Source organism: Orycteropus afer, unplaced genomic scaffold (genome assembly GCF_000298275.1).
Source record: "Orycteropus afer afer isolate SDZICR_OR568_19922 unplaced genomic scaffold, OryAfe1.0 scaffold01004, whole genome shotgun sequence".
Lineage (NCBI taxonomy): Eukaryota > Metazoa > Chordata > Mammalia > Tubulidentata > Orycteropodidae > Orycteropus > Orycteropus afer.
Window position 1 is genome coordinate 378,309 of NW_006922591.1, and position 15,494 is coordinate 393,802.

The following is a 15,494-nucleotide window of genomic DNA, read 5'->3' on the forward strand; positions in this document are numbered from 1 at the left end:
GCGGAGCCGTCGGGTGCTTCTTGGGCCCCGGCTTGTGGCCAAAGCCCTTGGTCCAGCCCGGGTACTTACAGCGCTCGCTGAAGGGTCTTGGGGCCTGGCCGGGGTCCAGGACAGCATCCCCACTGTCTGGGGACGGGTAGGGGAGCCCCTCAGGCCCAGCCCTCGGGTTCAAGCCCACAGAAGGTTTGCACCTGAAGTTCCAGCCCCACCGAACCCCCCCGAAGAGCCAGTCCCCTGCAGGCACCTCGTCCTGGGCCACAGCAGGGCTGAGCTCACGGACGTCCCGCTCTGGCCGGCCGGGTTCCCTCAGCCCCAGCACGGGGTCCTGGCTGGGAAATGAGCCGCCCTGGCTCTCCCAGGCCCCCTCCTGGACAGGGCTGGGGAAGAACCTGGTGGCCTGGCCTGGTCCAAACAGGGCTCCGTGGGCCTCCAGGTCAGTAGGGTGCACTGGCGTGGCCACAACCTCCTCTTCCTGGACCTCCGTTTTTATCACGATTTTCACATCTGCTGAGAAAGTGGAAGACCCAGTGGCACCTGTCCCCGCCCCGCTCAGGCCACAGCCACCTCCCTCAGGCCCTCCGCCCTCTAGACCACTGCTCAGGAGCCGTGAGCACACCTGTGCTCGGCCTCCATCGAGGACAAGCAGCCACTGGTTGGCTCTTTGGGTCCTGTGAGGTGCTGGCTCACCATGCATTTACCCTGAGAAATAACTGCCCTCTGGGGGCACGAACCTGAGGAGCAAGGGGGCTGGCTGGGATGCAGTTGGGCCTGAGCTCCTGTCCAGCTCTGCCCCACCCCACCTCCTCTGTGGTATCAGACACTCACAGCTCGCTGGCACACAGCCAACGCCGTGCAGCCGGACCAGCAACTGTCAACGTTGCTGAACAGGCCAACGTGCGCGTCCACAGACATGCCCCTGAGTCTCTCATCCAGAAGTTCTCTACCAGCGGATCCAGGCTTTTTTTTTTTTTTAACATTTTGATGCTAAATATGGAGCAATTGCTACTTAAAGTGATAGACAACTGGCCTTCAGTACAGAGACAGGAGACTGTTACGGTTGGCATTTGTTTCCAGTTCTGGCCTTCAGACACCTGTCTTTAGCAATAACAACAACATGTTTTTGGCCCAGTTTTGTTTTCTGCAGTCTGTTCTTTCACAGAATCAGCTGACCAGGTCAGACTGATTAACACCATGTGAAAGGCGGTAAGAGCAGAGGACAAGGGTCATGGCCCCACAGATTCCTCAGGGCCTGTGGGCCGACAGGTCTGGAAGCACACCCATCAAAACGAGAGCATGTGCAGCGAGGCATCTTCCACAGGTGCACATCCCCCACCTCTCCCCCGAGTACCTTCTGTGGATGCTGTGGTGTTGAGCCTCAGGCTCCCATCTGAGCAGGCTGAAGAAGGGTGGTGGGGAGGGAGGTCTGCCTGCCAGGAGGTGGGTGGGATGGTGGTAGAAAAGCTGGAATGGACACCTGCGGGGAAGTGACCAGTGCTTGTGGGTTCAGAAAAGGAGGAGGGGGGAAAAGGGGTTCAGGGAAAGGCGGGGACAGAGGGGGTTCAGGGAAGAGAGGGGACAGAGGAAGGGAGAGGAAGAGTGGGCGAGCCCCAAGACACCCTGCAAACAAACATAGTGGCCTGGCCTCTCCTGACCCAGCTTCTGAGTCTCTCCCTGAAGCTCAAGGGAGCTCAGATCTTGCTAACTTCTTAGATGCTTGCTGCTGGGAGAGGAGGAAAAACAGGGTGAGGATGTGGACCACAGAGCCACTGAAGCCAGCAGCCCTCAAGACGGGCCAGACGCTCCGAGAGCCCAAGATGCCCCCCGGTGCCCCGAGTCCCTTCCTCTCCATCTGCCCCAGTGCCCCCGGCGCTCCGCATCCTCGTTACTCACCAGGGGTCGTGTCTGCCGACAGGTCTCCGGCCCCAGAGTCCAGCGGGCTCAGGCCCCAGGGCTCCTCCCCGATGTCCGGCTGCCCAGCCGCCCAGGCCTCCACCCCCAGCGCCTGCTGCTCCTGGAGCTGCAGCTCCCCTTCCTGCTTGATCTGCATCAAGAGGTCAGGGGCCGGAACGGGCGGCCCGGAGCCTAGGGAGGGAGAGGGCGTGAGCCAGCAGCCCGCTGCCTCACAGGCCCCAGGGCTAATGCGACAAGGGGCCCAGCCAGGAAAGGGGTCCAACAGCAAGGAGACCGAGGAAGGAGAAGGCAACGGCAAACAGGGGCAAAGTCTGAGGACACACAAGCCTGGGGGCAGGGGCAGGGGATACATGAGTCTACAGGCCGACTTCTAACAGTGGGAAGGCTGGCTGCCAGGAGAGACACAGGAGTCCAGACAAAATGGAACCGGAAGCCCCCCCCAAGACCCCACAACATATTTAAGTGAGCTCAAAACAAAGATTCTAGACATAAGGATCAGAAGAAAACAAGAAGTCAAATCAAGAGTTAGAGCTGAGGCCAAGTGGCCCCCAGGGTCTTTGGAGTCAGGATAGACCTTAAGGCTGGGGTTTTCGCGTCCATAAGGCAAAGAGTGGGAGGCGCCCACTTCTCCAGGGCATGGGGGGGGGGAGCGCCACCTGTGGGAAGTCCAAGGCCCATGTGCATACTGAATTCACAGTAGCCACATGGGGCAGAAACTCTAGGCTGAAAAACTCACATAAAAACAGGCTGAGAACCAAGGAAACTTCTGGGGTCCCAGAACAGTTAAGTGCAACACTGACCCCAAGGGACCTCCCAGCACAGGAGACCACAAGGGACTCCCACTAAAAAACTGAAATTACAAACTGGAAGAGAAGCCGAAAAGCACTGTTAAGAGTCAGCAAATCAAACACAGGGTGCTCCTGAGAACGACAGGAAGAAGGGTAGCTGGACCATACAGTAGAACAAGTACGAGCAAAACAGCCAAAGAAACAGAAAGGAAGGGTCTACAGCAAAAAGTATTTTAAAAAAGGCAAATTTGGAAAAACCAGACATTCTAGAAATGACAAAAGCAGCCTGAAATGAAAATCTCAATGGGTGGCTGAACACAGGTGAAGAGAAAGTCAGTGACCTGGAAGCTGGGCCCAGGGAAATACTTGAGAGGAGAGTGATGGGCAATAAAGAAACGATACACAGCCAGAGAAGAGACAAGGGGCATGGAGAGCGGGTTCTTTCCTAAGGAAGGACAAGAGGTGAGTGAAGAAGAAAGAGCTAGGAGTTCTCCAAAATTCAAGACATCATTACTCGGCAGTTTGAAATAGGAAATACATAAACCTAGACAACGTTTACATGAAGTGCAATAAGAGTAACAACAAAACCTTAAGAGGCACTTAGGAAAAAAAGACTGAGATGCTGACTGAAAGCAGATTTCCATCAGCAATTTTGTTATCAGGACATAATGGGATGTCTTCAAAATGCTGAGAAAAAAATACCCGTCAACTCATTTTACAAGTGTAACTTTGAGTCAAAACTAGAGGACAGTACGTTGTTGTTGTTAGGTGTTACTGCATCATCTTCGACTCACAGCAACCCTGGGCACAGGAGAACGAAACACTGCCCAGTCCTGAGCCAGCTCCGTGATCCCTGCTATACCTGAGCCCACTGCCACAGCCACTGTGTCAATGCGTCTCGCTGAGGGCCTTCCCCTCTTTCGTCCACCCTCCACCTTACCAAGCATGACATCCTTCTCCAGGGAATGGTCCCTTCTGACAACATGATCAAAGTAAGTCAAAGAGGACAGTATATGAAAACAATTTATATAATCGTCTCATAGGCGAACAGAAAACTAAATAAAACCAATCATGTACATAAATGTATTTTTTAAAAAAGAAAAAAAAAAAAGCAACACATTATGAGCAGGGTGGGTTTGTCCCAAGAACTCAAGGATAAGTTAACATTACAGTGAGATGTCACAAATTCAACAGAGATTTTAATGGGAAGATTCTTTCTAGGAGTTACCATGGGAAATGATACAACCATGCCGCCACAGGCAGAGGCAGTGTCCAGTGCCCCTACTTCAAGCACACAAGTGGCTAGACACGCAGAGAAATTCCTCTAGAGCACCGAACACATACAAGTGCTGGGTGAAGCATAAACATGGATTTTTTCAAACAGGATCTGGAAATGAAGGACGGCAGAGGCAGAGCTGTGAAAAACCCTAGAACAACTACGGCCAACGGGCCTTCAGTGTCTCCCGACCTCCTAGAGCCTGGGTTTTAATGGCAAGTACACATCTGACCTAGGGGGTATGACAGCCTGGAGTTCAAGCAGGGTGGGAGACCGAAGACCACTGCCCCCCACCTAAATCTTGGACCCCAAGGGTCAACCTTCCCAGTGGGTTACATTTAAGACAAAAACAAAAGTGAAAACATGCCTTGCAGGAAACCTGCCTGCCTGGCCTTGGCTCTAGGCTTCGGGGGGAAAAAGTTGCTCCCCGGAAGTTGACAAACCCCAGAGGGCACTCATACCACCAGTGGGGCCAAAAGTCTCTGGGAGAAGAGCAGCTTGAAGTGGCCCCCAGGTTTGTATCAAAGTAGAGGTGATCCAATGATGTGGATGGAGTAGAGCTTTCAGGACCTTCATTTACTGACGTGGTACAACTCAAAATGAGGAGAGAGCTGTAAACCTCCATCACCAATTGAAACGTGAATTGTACCAAGTATGAACCAACGAACATTAGATGTTGTCAAAAATGAAATGGAACACTTGAAGATCGATGCCCTAGCACTGAGCCACAATGCACCGCTTCTGGCCATCTTGAATGAGCGAATCACACGGCTCACTGCGCCAAAACCAAAAACCAAACCCACTGCTGTCAAGTCGATTTTGATTCACACTGACCCTACAGAACAGAGTAGGAAACCACAGGGTCTCCAAGGCTGCCAGTCTTCACAGAAGCCAAGCCCAAACCAAACCTATTGCCATGGAATCAATTCCAACTGGCAGCGCCCCTAGAGGACAGAGTGGAACTGCCCCAGAGGGTTTCCAAGGCTGTCATCTTTACAGAAGCAGGCTGCCTCATCTTTCTCCCAAGGAGCAACTGGTGGGTTCAAACTCCTGACCTTTTGGTTAGCAGCTGAATGCCTTAAATATTGCATCAGCAGAGTTCCTGTGTACTATGCCAAGAATGACAGATTCAAGAGGAATAGCATCCCTTTCATCATCAAAAAGAACATTTCAAGATCTGTCCAGAAGTAAAATGCTGTCAGTGATAGGATTATATCCATACACCTGTAAGGAAGACCAGTTAATACCATTATTCAAACCTGCGCACCAACCACTAAAGCCAAAGATGAAATCTTTGTAGTCTGAAACTGATCTAACATGCAATCAGGATGCATTGATAATTACTGGTGACTGGAAAGCCAAAGTTGGAAACAAAGGAGGATGGGTGGTTGGAAAATATGGCCTTGGTGACAGAAATGACTCCAGAGATCAAATGATACAACTGAGCAAGACCAATGACTTATTTGTTGCAAATACCTTTTTCCAACAACACAAACAGTGACTATACATGAAATAAAACTGACTACATCTGTGGAAAGAGTTGCTGGAGAAGCTCAATATCATCAGTCAGAACAAGACCCAGGGCGACTGTGGGACAAACCATCAACCACTCATAGGCATGTTCAAGTTGAAGCTGAAGAAGATTCAAACAAGTCCATGAAGGCCAAAATACAATCTTAAGTATATCCCACCTGAATTTAGAGACTACCTCAAGAACGGATATGATGCACTGAACACCAATGACCCAAAGACCAGAGGAGGTGTGGGATGACATTAAGGACATCATAACATGAAGAAAGCAAAATGTCATTAAAAAGACAAGAAAGCAAAAAAAGACCAAAACGGGTTTCAGAAGAGACTATGGAACTTGCTCTTGAACAGAGGGTGCCTAAAGTGAATGGAAGAAATGCTGAAATAAAAGAACTGAACAGAAGATTTCAAAGAGCAGCTCAAGACAAAGTAAAGTATTATAAGAAACGTGCAAAGACCTGAAGTTGGAAAACCAAAGGGAAAAACACACTTGACATTTCTCAAGCTATAAGAACCAACGAAAAAATTCAAGGCTCAGGTTGCAATACTGAAGGATTCTACGGGCAAAATATTGAATACAGGAAACATCGAAAGAAGATGGATGGAATACAGAGTCACTGCATCAAAAAGACGTAGTCAGTATTTACCCATTCCAGGCAATAGCATGTGATCAAAAACTGATGGTATTGAAGAAGTCCACGCTGTACTGAAGGCACTGGCAAAAAACAAGGCTCCAGGAACTGACAAAATACCCACTGAGATATTTCAACAAATGGATGCAGTGCTGGAACCACTCACTTGTTTACACCAAGAAATCTGGAACACCGGTACCTGGCCTGACGGGAAGAGATCCATGTTTATGCCTATTCTAAATTTAAGTGATCTAATGGAATATGGAAATTATCACCCAGTATCACTTATGTGGCATGCAAAGAAAATTATGCTGAAGGTAATTCACAGATAGCTACAGCAGCACATTAACAGGGACTTTTCAGAAATTCAAGCCAGATTCATAAGAAGATGGAGAAGAAAGGCTATCACTGTTGATGTCAGATGGAGTTTGGCTGAAAGCAAAGAAAACCAAAAAGGTATTTGCTGTTGTTGTTGTTAGGAGCCGCTGAGTCGTCTCCGACTCACAGCGACACTACACACAGCAGAACGAAACACTGCCCGGTCTTGTGCCAGCCTCACGATCCTTGCTTTACCTGAGCCCATCGTTGGAGCCACTGTGTCAATCCATCTCCTTGCGGGGCTCCTCCTTCTTCTTTGACCCTCCACTTCACCAAGCATGCTATCCTTCTCCAGCGAATTGTTCCTTTTGACAACATGACCAAAGTAGGTGAGATGGAGTCTGGCCATTCTTGGTTCCAAGGAGCATTCTGGCTGCACTTCTTCCAGGACAGATTTGTTAGTCCTTCTAGCAGACCATGGTACTCTTAGCACTCTTTTCCAATACCATGAGTCAAAAGCATCAACTCTTCTTCAGTCTTCCTTATTCATTGTCCATGCATAAGAGGCGACTGAAAATACCATGGCTTGAGTTAGGTGCACCTTAGTCTTCAAGGAGACAACTTTGCTTTTCATCACTTCAAGAGATCTTTTGCAGCCAATGTGCCCTATGCAATATGTTGTCTGATGTCTTGACTGCTGCTTCCATTGGTGTTGACTGTAGAACCAATGATATGAAATCCTTGACAACTTCAATATTTTCTTCCTCCATCGTGAAGCTGTTTACTGGACCAGTTTTGAGGATTTTTGTTTTCTTTATATTGAAGTATAATCCATACTGCAGACTGTAGTTTTCAATTTTCATCAGTAACTGCTTCAAGTCCTCCTCACTTTCAGCAAGCAAAGTTGGGTCATAGCAGGTTGTTAATAAGTCTTCCTCCAATCCTGATGCCATGTTCTTCTCCACATAATCCAGCTTCTTGGATTATTTGGTCAGTGTATAGATCAAGTAAGTATGGTGAAAGGATACAACTCTTCTTGATTTTAAACCATGCACTGTCTCCTTCTGTTCGAACGACAGCCTCCTGGTCTATGTACAGGTTCCTCATGAGTACAATTAAGTGTTCTGGAATTCCCATTCTTCTCAATGTTACCCATAATTTGCTATGATCCATATAATCAAATGCTTTTGCTTAATCAATAAAACACAAGTAAACATCTTTCTGGTATTCTTTGCTTTGAGCCAAGAGCCATCTGATATCAGCAGTGATATCCCTCATTCCATGTCCTCTTCTGAATCCAGCCTGCATTTCTGGAAGTTCTCTGTCAATATACCGCTGCACCCATTTTTGAAGTATCTTCAGTAAGATTTTACTTGCATGTGATATTAATGACATTGTTTGATAATTTCCACATTCTATGGGATCACCTTTCTTTGGAATGGGTATAAATACGGATCTCTTCCAGTCTGTTGGCCAGGTAGCTGTCTTCCAAATCTCTTGGCATAGCTGAGTGGGTGTCTCCAGCACAGCATCCATTTGTTGAAACATCTCAATGGGTATTCTGTCAATTTCTGGAGCCTTGTTCTTTGCTAATTCCTTCAGTGCAGCTTTGACTTCTTCCTTCAACACCACTGGTTCTTGGTAATACACCACCTCCTGAAATGGATGAACATCGACCAGGTCTTTTTTGGTACAAGGACTTTGTGTATTCCTTCCATCTTCTTTTGATGCTTCCTGCATCTTTCAATATTTTGCTCGTAGAAACTTTCAATATTGCAACTCAAGGCTTACATTTTTTGCTCAGTTCTTTCAGCTTGAGAAATGCTGAAAATATTCTTCGCTTTTGGTTTTCTAACTCTAGGTCTTTGCACATTTCATTATAGTAACTGGCTTTGTCTGCTTGAGCTTCTCTTTGAAATCTGTTCAGCTCTTTTATCTTGTCATTTCTTCCATTGCTTTAGCTACTCTCCATTCAAGGGCAAGTTTCAGAGTCTCTTCTGATATCCATGTTGGTCTTTTCTTCCTTTCTTGTCTTTTTAATGATCTCTTACTTCCTTCATGGATGATGTTCTTGATGTCATCCCACAATTCCTCTGGCTTTCAGTTATTGGTGTTCAATGCATCAAATCTATTCTTTAAATGGTCTCTAAATTCAGGAGGGATACTATCAAGGTCATATTTTGGCTCTTGTGGACTTGTTTTAATTGTCTTCAACTTCAAGCTGAACTTGTATATGAGCATATGAACTTGCATATGGTCTGCTCCACAATCAGCTCTTGGCCTTGTTTTGGCCAAAGATACTGAACTTCTCTGAACGTATTTACCCGCTTTTATTGACTACACAAAGGCATCTGACTGTGCAGATCACGAATTACAAATAACATTGAGAAGAGTGGGAATTCCAGAACACTTCATGGTGCACATGTGGAACTTGTACATAGAGCAAGAGGCAGCTGTTCAAACAGGACAAGAGAACTCTGTGTGGTGGAAAGTTAGGAAAGATGTGCACACAAGGGCTGTATCCTTTCACCATACTCACTCAATCTGTATGCTGAGGAAATAATCTGAGAAGCTGGACTATATGAAAAAAAAAAAAACGCAGCATCAGGATTGGAGTCTGATTCATTAACAACTTGCAATATGCAGAGAACACAACCTTGGCTGCTGAACGCGAAGAGGACTTGAAGCACTTACTGATGAAGATCAAAGACTGCAGCCTTCAGTATGGATTACACCTCAATATAAAGAAAACAAAAATCCTCACAACTAGACCAATAAGCAATATCATGATAAATGGAGAAAAGATTCAAGCTGTCAAGGATTTCATTTTACTTGGATCCACAATCAACGCCCATGCAAGCAGCAGTCAAGAAATCAAATGATGTATTGCACTAGGCAAATCTGCTGCCAAAGACCTCTTTAAAGTGTTAAAAAGCAAAGATGTCACTTTGAGGATTAAGGTGCACTTGACCCAAGCCATGGCATTTTCAATTGCCTTACATACATGTGTAAGTTAGACAAGGAATAAAGAAGACCATAGAAGAATTTGTGTATTTGAATTATGGTTTTGGTAAAGAATAATGAATACATCTGTCTTGGAAGAAGTACAACCAGAATGCTTCTTAGAAGTAAAGATGGCCAGACCTCATCTTTCGTGCTCTGGGCATGTTGTGAGGAAGGATCAGTCCCCGGAGAAGGATAGCATGCTCGGTAAAGTAAAGGAAGAGTGAAAAGAGGAAGATCCCAAAGGAGATGGACCGACACAGTGGTTGGAACAGTGGGCTCAAACCCAGCAATGACCTGCCAGTGTTTCTTCTTCGTGCATGTGGGCGGCTATGATTGAGAACCCACTTGACAGCACCTAACAACAGCAATATATTTAGAGAAATGAAGGCGGAAGTAAAAGTATGAAGATAAACGAGATATCAAAACTGGGTAATCAGATTTTGCAAAACAATCAAATATAAATTTAGAATGGCAAGTTGAAATAATTAAAAAGAAAAATCAAATCTGTGGGTTAAAACAGAATGATGAACTAACCAGAAGACAGATCAAAAGAAATTATTCAGAACTTGGCATGGGACAGAGGTGGAAAACACAGAGAGGTTCAGCAAAATGGAGACTAAGATGAGGGAGGTGCCGAGAAAGAATGGAGAGTCACGCAAGGCAATATCCAGAGACAGTGTGGTGAATTCCCAAGCTGAGGAAAACGTCAATGATTAAACAAGGATAAAGTAAAAGAAATCCACAGGTTGACATACAGGGTTGAAGGGAGATCTAAACGTGGCCAGAGAGGAAAGGCAGATCACCCAGAGAAGGACACTGACTGCATGGACAGGTAGCTTCAGAACAGCAGCGAGAAGCCAGGACAACAGGACGAGGCATCGTCACAGAGCTCCAAGAAGGAACAGTTCAATTCTACCTTTCAAACACAGGGATGGAACAGAGAGGTTTCCAGAAACATGAACTCATACACAAACACACACACTGAGAGTTCATTACCATCAGACCCTCAGACAGAACTTCCAAAGGATGTATTGTAGGAAGAAAAAAAATTGCCAAAACACACGGCAACAAACGATTCATGTTCTGTAACTACTAATGGTTTTACGTGAAGTTCAGTTCTTGGCTGGAGGCAAGGCTGACTCTGTAAAGCTATGGATGAATCAGATTTTGTCTTTCATGAAGTGCCACCTCCTTACCCCTTCCTCTTCTCACTCTGGGCCTGACACTGTGACTCTTTCCCAGAAGACCACGCTTGCAGTCCACTTCCATGCTGGGAGGTATGTCTCCAGAATGCAAGCTGAGCAGGCCCTAACTGAAAATCCTTCACTTCTCAACCATTCCAGTCTGATACTCTCCTTGGTTCTCTCTGGAAGGATCACACTGCCTGGCCCTTGACTTTCCTGTTTCCATCTGGTTACCTGGTATCTCCCTGCCATTCTCCCCGCCCCTCACCTGGACTAGGATCGACAGGAACATCTGGAATCTTGGGGCCAGTGCGACGCCAACTGCACGGTTCCTTCCCTTGTTCAATCTGGGAGAGGACCTCAGGCTTGGAGATAGCATAGTCTGAGAGAAGACAGAAAGGTTAGCTTCTGCTGTGTTCCATTCTGAGCTGGGGACAGGCAGCCTGGGAAGCTGGCCAGAAACCAAGAATCATCTATATGTAAAATTTCTTCACTGATACAGAGCAGTGGTTCTCAACCAGAGGCGACGTTGCTCTCAGGGAACACTTGGCAAAGTCTGGAGACACATTTGGTTGTCATTACTGGGGTATGGCCCGTGAGTGGAGTCCAGAGGCACTGCTGCCCACACCCTGCAGTGCACAGGACAGCCCCAATGACAAACAATTGTCTAGTCACCCATGTCACTACACTGAGGCTGAGAGATCCTAGCAGAGCCTCCACATGAAGCAGCATGTATAGGCTTGTCCTGGCCCCGTCCTCACTAAGCATGTAGTACTGTCTTCAGAGCCAGGGTCATACCCAGAAACCATCACGGGGAGACATAGTTCGGAAGAAACAGAGGGCAGACTCTTACCAGGCAGTGTCAAGTGAGGACAACAGTGCCCCAAGGGGTCAGGGGAAGCAAGCCTTGGGCATGAGGAAGACACGTGTGGTAGCCAGTAGTGAAGCCTGCTCACAGTGCCCCCGCCTCAAGGGGAGTCACATGAACCCATCCATTTCACGTGTGAGTGCTCAGAGAAGGCCGTCGAGGGAGCGGGGTCAACAAGGGACTGAACGTGGGAGTGGTAAGAGCCTGCTCTGCCCCAGCAAGGACAGAAGGGTCCATGCTCCAGGCCCGAGGCTCCACAAACCTCAACCATTGGTGGGAGGGAGCGTCTGACTCAGCCCATCGCTTCCTCTCCTATAGGAGCAGAGATAACCACTTGTGTGGCCCAACTTCCTAGGGACTTAACAGCTCTCCTAGAGGAGCCCAGCAAGGAGAGAGGCAATGATGCTCCAAACCACACTCGTCAGAGAAATGAGTGCCAGCCTTACCCAGGGAGACCAGCGTCTCGTAGTTGCCCCGCATCACGTGCTTGTAGAGCTCCCGCTGCCACTCGTCCAGCTGTCCCCACTCCTGCTCAGAGAAATACACGGCCACATCATCGAAGGTCACGGGCACCTGGAACCACAGTGCCACACGCGCTCACACGCACGCCTACAGGCTGGGCCGCACTGGCTCCCCCGCCCCAGGAGGCCCACGAGCTGACCTTGGGCACCTCGCCCTTGCCGCCCGGGGGCAGCCGCAGGATCCAGAAGTTCCGGTTGCGCAGCAGGTTCTCCATGTTCTCCAGCCGCCGCTGCAGCAGCCCGTACTCCTGCAGCAGCGTCCCCAGCACGGCCCACTTGCCCTCCAGCTGGTTCCCGAACTCCACGGCCGTCTTCTCGCAGTCGGCCAGCTTCTTCTCGGCCATACCAGTCCGGCCTTCAAGGGAAAGTAACCGAGCAGCCTGGGATTCAATCTTCCTCTCCATGGCCTGGATCGTGGCTGCCATCGTCCACGGGGAAATCTTTCAGGAACAAAGAGAAGATCAGCATCATTTCTTCCACCAAGCTCTTTAACTCCTATTCCCCCAGGCATGGGGACAGGTAGGGACTCCTGATCCATACGCCAGATCTCCACTAGGCAGTCACCTCCTTTGGGCATCTCAGCTACCACTCGAGAGTGGGCAGGTGCCATTCTTGCAGCCTTGGTGGCACCAGCAGGTAATGGTACTCACCACCCCAGAGTCAGTTCCTTCACTGTCCTCTAAACTGTGAGCCCTTCAAAGGCAGTATGGCGTCTTACCCCAGCAGTGCTTGGCTTAGGGCGGGCATGAAGTACACTCTGATAATAAACCATGGCTTAGCCCAGCAGGAGCTTCTTGGTGGACAGAGTAACGGACAGATGCCCTAGAGCCTAGCTGGTACCTCCACGTTGATCACCGGTAGCTGCCCACTGATGATGACATGGCAAAACCAGCTGGTTCCCGAGCCTAGTACAACCAGGCATTTCATGTCCCCTTTGAATAAACGTAAAAACCTAATGGCCAATCCTCCTCCTTCCAGAAGGGTCTGACTCTGCTCCCTCTCCAACGGCTCCCCTCCCCACAAGCTACGAATCACCATTACTGCAAACCTCGCCAGCCTTGATGGAAGTGCTTTCTGATGGTGCAGGAGGCCTGGGGCTTCAGACCTCCTCTCACTACTCCCACCCTTTCCAAGGTGAAAATTCGGGCCACCAGCATTTGCGCAGCAGCTGCACCGGAGGTCAACGACACACCCTGGAGTCTGGTTAGGAAGATCGGATACAGGCCACCAAGGTGGGCTCTTACATGGGCAGAAGTCGTTAGAGATGTGGTGCCCCCTCGGCAGAGCTGTCCTGCCACTGGGGATGTTCACACAGTGACTCAGTGACCAGCGTCAGGGATCTGAAGGGCATGCTTTGCTTTTGATGGGTGAGCTAGTAACGTGACCCACCCGCATCTAAAGGTTGGATTTATGGGTCAGAGCGGAGGCCCTGTAACTGTGCCTCCTTCTGTCTGTAAGGGGTCTGGGGCTTTACAAAATGCTGGGAGTTAAGCCTTAACAGATGGTAGGTGACTATTCACAAAACACAAGTGACTACAGTCAGCCCTCTCTATCAGTGGGTCCTGCGTTGGTGGAGTCAACCAATGGTGGACTGAAAATATTTGGGGGGAAAAACCAATTAAGTGGTCAAAGTCGTCCCTCAAAGACTAATAGAGGCACAAATTACTATTCACATGACATTTACATTGTGTTAGGTATCATTAGTCATCTAGAGATGATTCAAAGTACAGGAGAATATATGTAGATTATATGCAAATGCTACACCCTTTTACATACAAGACTTCAGCATCCACGGATGTTAGTATCTGTGGAGGTTCTGGAAGCAGCTGCCACCAAGAGACATCTGTCCTAGCAACTAACGTGGATCTTTTAGAGAAAGTCATTGATGGACCTCTCTGAAAATGGTAACACATAACCAGTTTGAGCAGAGGCAGCACTAGCCGTCAAGGGTGGTGCATGGGAGGGTGTGTGGAGGGAGGCTGGACGAGATGACCTCAGATGTGACTAAGGCTTTAGATGCTCTTCAAGGACCAGGGCACTTCTGGATGGGAAGAGGACAGCTGTGAGGGGAAATGGTATGTGGGTGGGGCTCCCGCTCTCAAGGTGTGGGTGGTACTGCCCAAAGGCTTCATCTGCCAGCCGGGTTAGGCCCTTGAGCTGGCTACCATTCAGCCCTAGTCCCACAGAAGGCCACCCAGTTTCAGCAGCCACCGCTCCTGCTCTGCCACCTCTCCTCTCTGGCCGTCTGACAGCTTACTGGAGAAGTCTCCTCAATTTCATCGCCCGGCTCCTCATACACAGAAATCCCACTCACCCTGGAAACTGCCCCTGACTATGCAGTGTTACAAAGGAGCCCGAGTGGCACAATGGTTAGAGGCTTGGCTGCTAACCTAAAGGCTGGTGGTTCAAACCCACCATTTGCTCAGCAGGAGAAAGATGAGGCATTCTGCTTACAAAACGAATTACAGTCTTGGAAACCTTATGGGGCAGCTCTGTCCTACAAGGTCACTATGACTTGGAATTAACTCAGTGGCAGTGGGTTCGGGGTTTTTTGTGTGGTATTATACAAACAAGGCATCTAAGAATTCCTACTTTATTAAGAAAAACTGTGAACGCTAAGGTACAGCCATCTTCCTCCTACTGAACGGGGCTGGGTACACCAACTGAGGCTTCCCAGTACTGGGTGCGAGATGGTGCCCGCTCCATTCACTAAAAGGTGGGTGGACTGCGGCAGGGAAGCAGACTTTTTGCTTGGAAGCAGCCAAAGTAAGAGAGCCCCAAATGCCTTCCACAGCCCCTCACCCGCATGAAGGCCTCGTCCTTTGGCCCCGCAACTAAACCCCTTCAACTCTCCCTGCAGCTACGTCTCCCACGACCTCCTGCCCAACCCTCTGCCAGGCACACCCTGCCCTCTCTGAGCTCCGTGCCTTTGCCCCCGCAGCCCTCCCACCTGCAAGCTCTGCCCTTTCGCTCAGCTGAACTAGCCTTCCCCGAGGCCCGGCTCAAGACAGTGTGCAGGACACCGCCTGCGAGGGCTGGGGCCGGCAAGGGGCGGCCCTTCCCGCTCCCTCCGCAGCCCCTCTCGACTCTGCTCTGTGATCTCCGGGCTCGTGCGTTCCTCCCAGCACGCACGGGCCCCTGAACACACACTTCGCGGCCGTGAGGTCCGGGTCAAGTTCCTTAACTTCTCCAGGCCTCGGGTTTTTCTTTTGTCTGACGGTGATCCTAACAGTACCTACCCATAAGTCTGCCATGAGCACTAACTAACCCTAACGGGGCCGGGGGACAGCTGCCGCTCAGCAAACCACAGCAATGCTCTCATTCGGCAGCCCCGCGCTGGGCACACAGGGGGCTCCGTGCACGCGCGCAAGGCACCTTCCGGGTGCCGCACGGCCGCCGGCCGGCAGCAAGGCCCGGGAAGGCCGGACGGCAGCCACGGGGATGGGTGGAGGCGGCGGGC

General features: G+C 49.4%; 1 protein-coding gene across 1 annotated transcript in view; it reads right to left on the reverse strand.

Moving 5' to 3' along the window:
* The window catches only part of ZNF746 (zinc finger protein 746), a 13,081-nt gene extending 613 nt beyond the window's left edge, over positions 1-12,468 (reverse strand). The window contains exons 1-6 of the mRNA XM_042783386.1: positions 12,175-12,468; positions 11,960-12,086; positions 10,914-11,027; positions 1,891-2,082; positions 1,349-1,474; positions 8-507 (exon numbers count right to left, since the gene is read on the reverse strand). Of these exons, the coding sequence (XP_042639320.1) occupies positions 8-507; positions 1,349-1,474; positions 1,891-2,082; positions 10,914-11,027; positions 11,960-12,086; positions 12,175-12,459 (1,344 nt within the window). The 5' untranslated portion in view covers positions 12,460-12,468. The remainder of the gene's footprint in view (positions 1-7; positions 508-1,348; positions 1,475-1,890; positions 2,083-10,913; positions 11,028-11,959; positions 12,087-12,174) is intronic.
* Between the last annotated feature and the right edge of the window lie 3,026 nt (positions 12,469-15,494).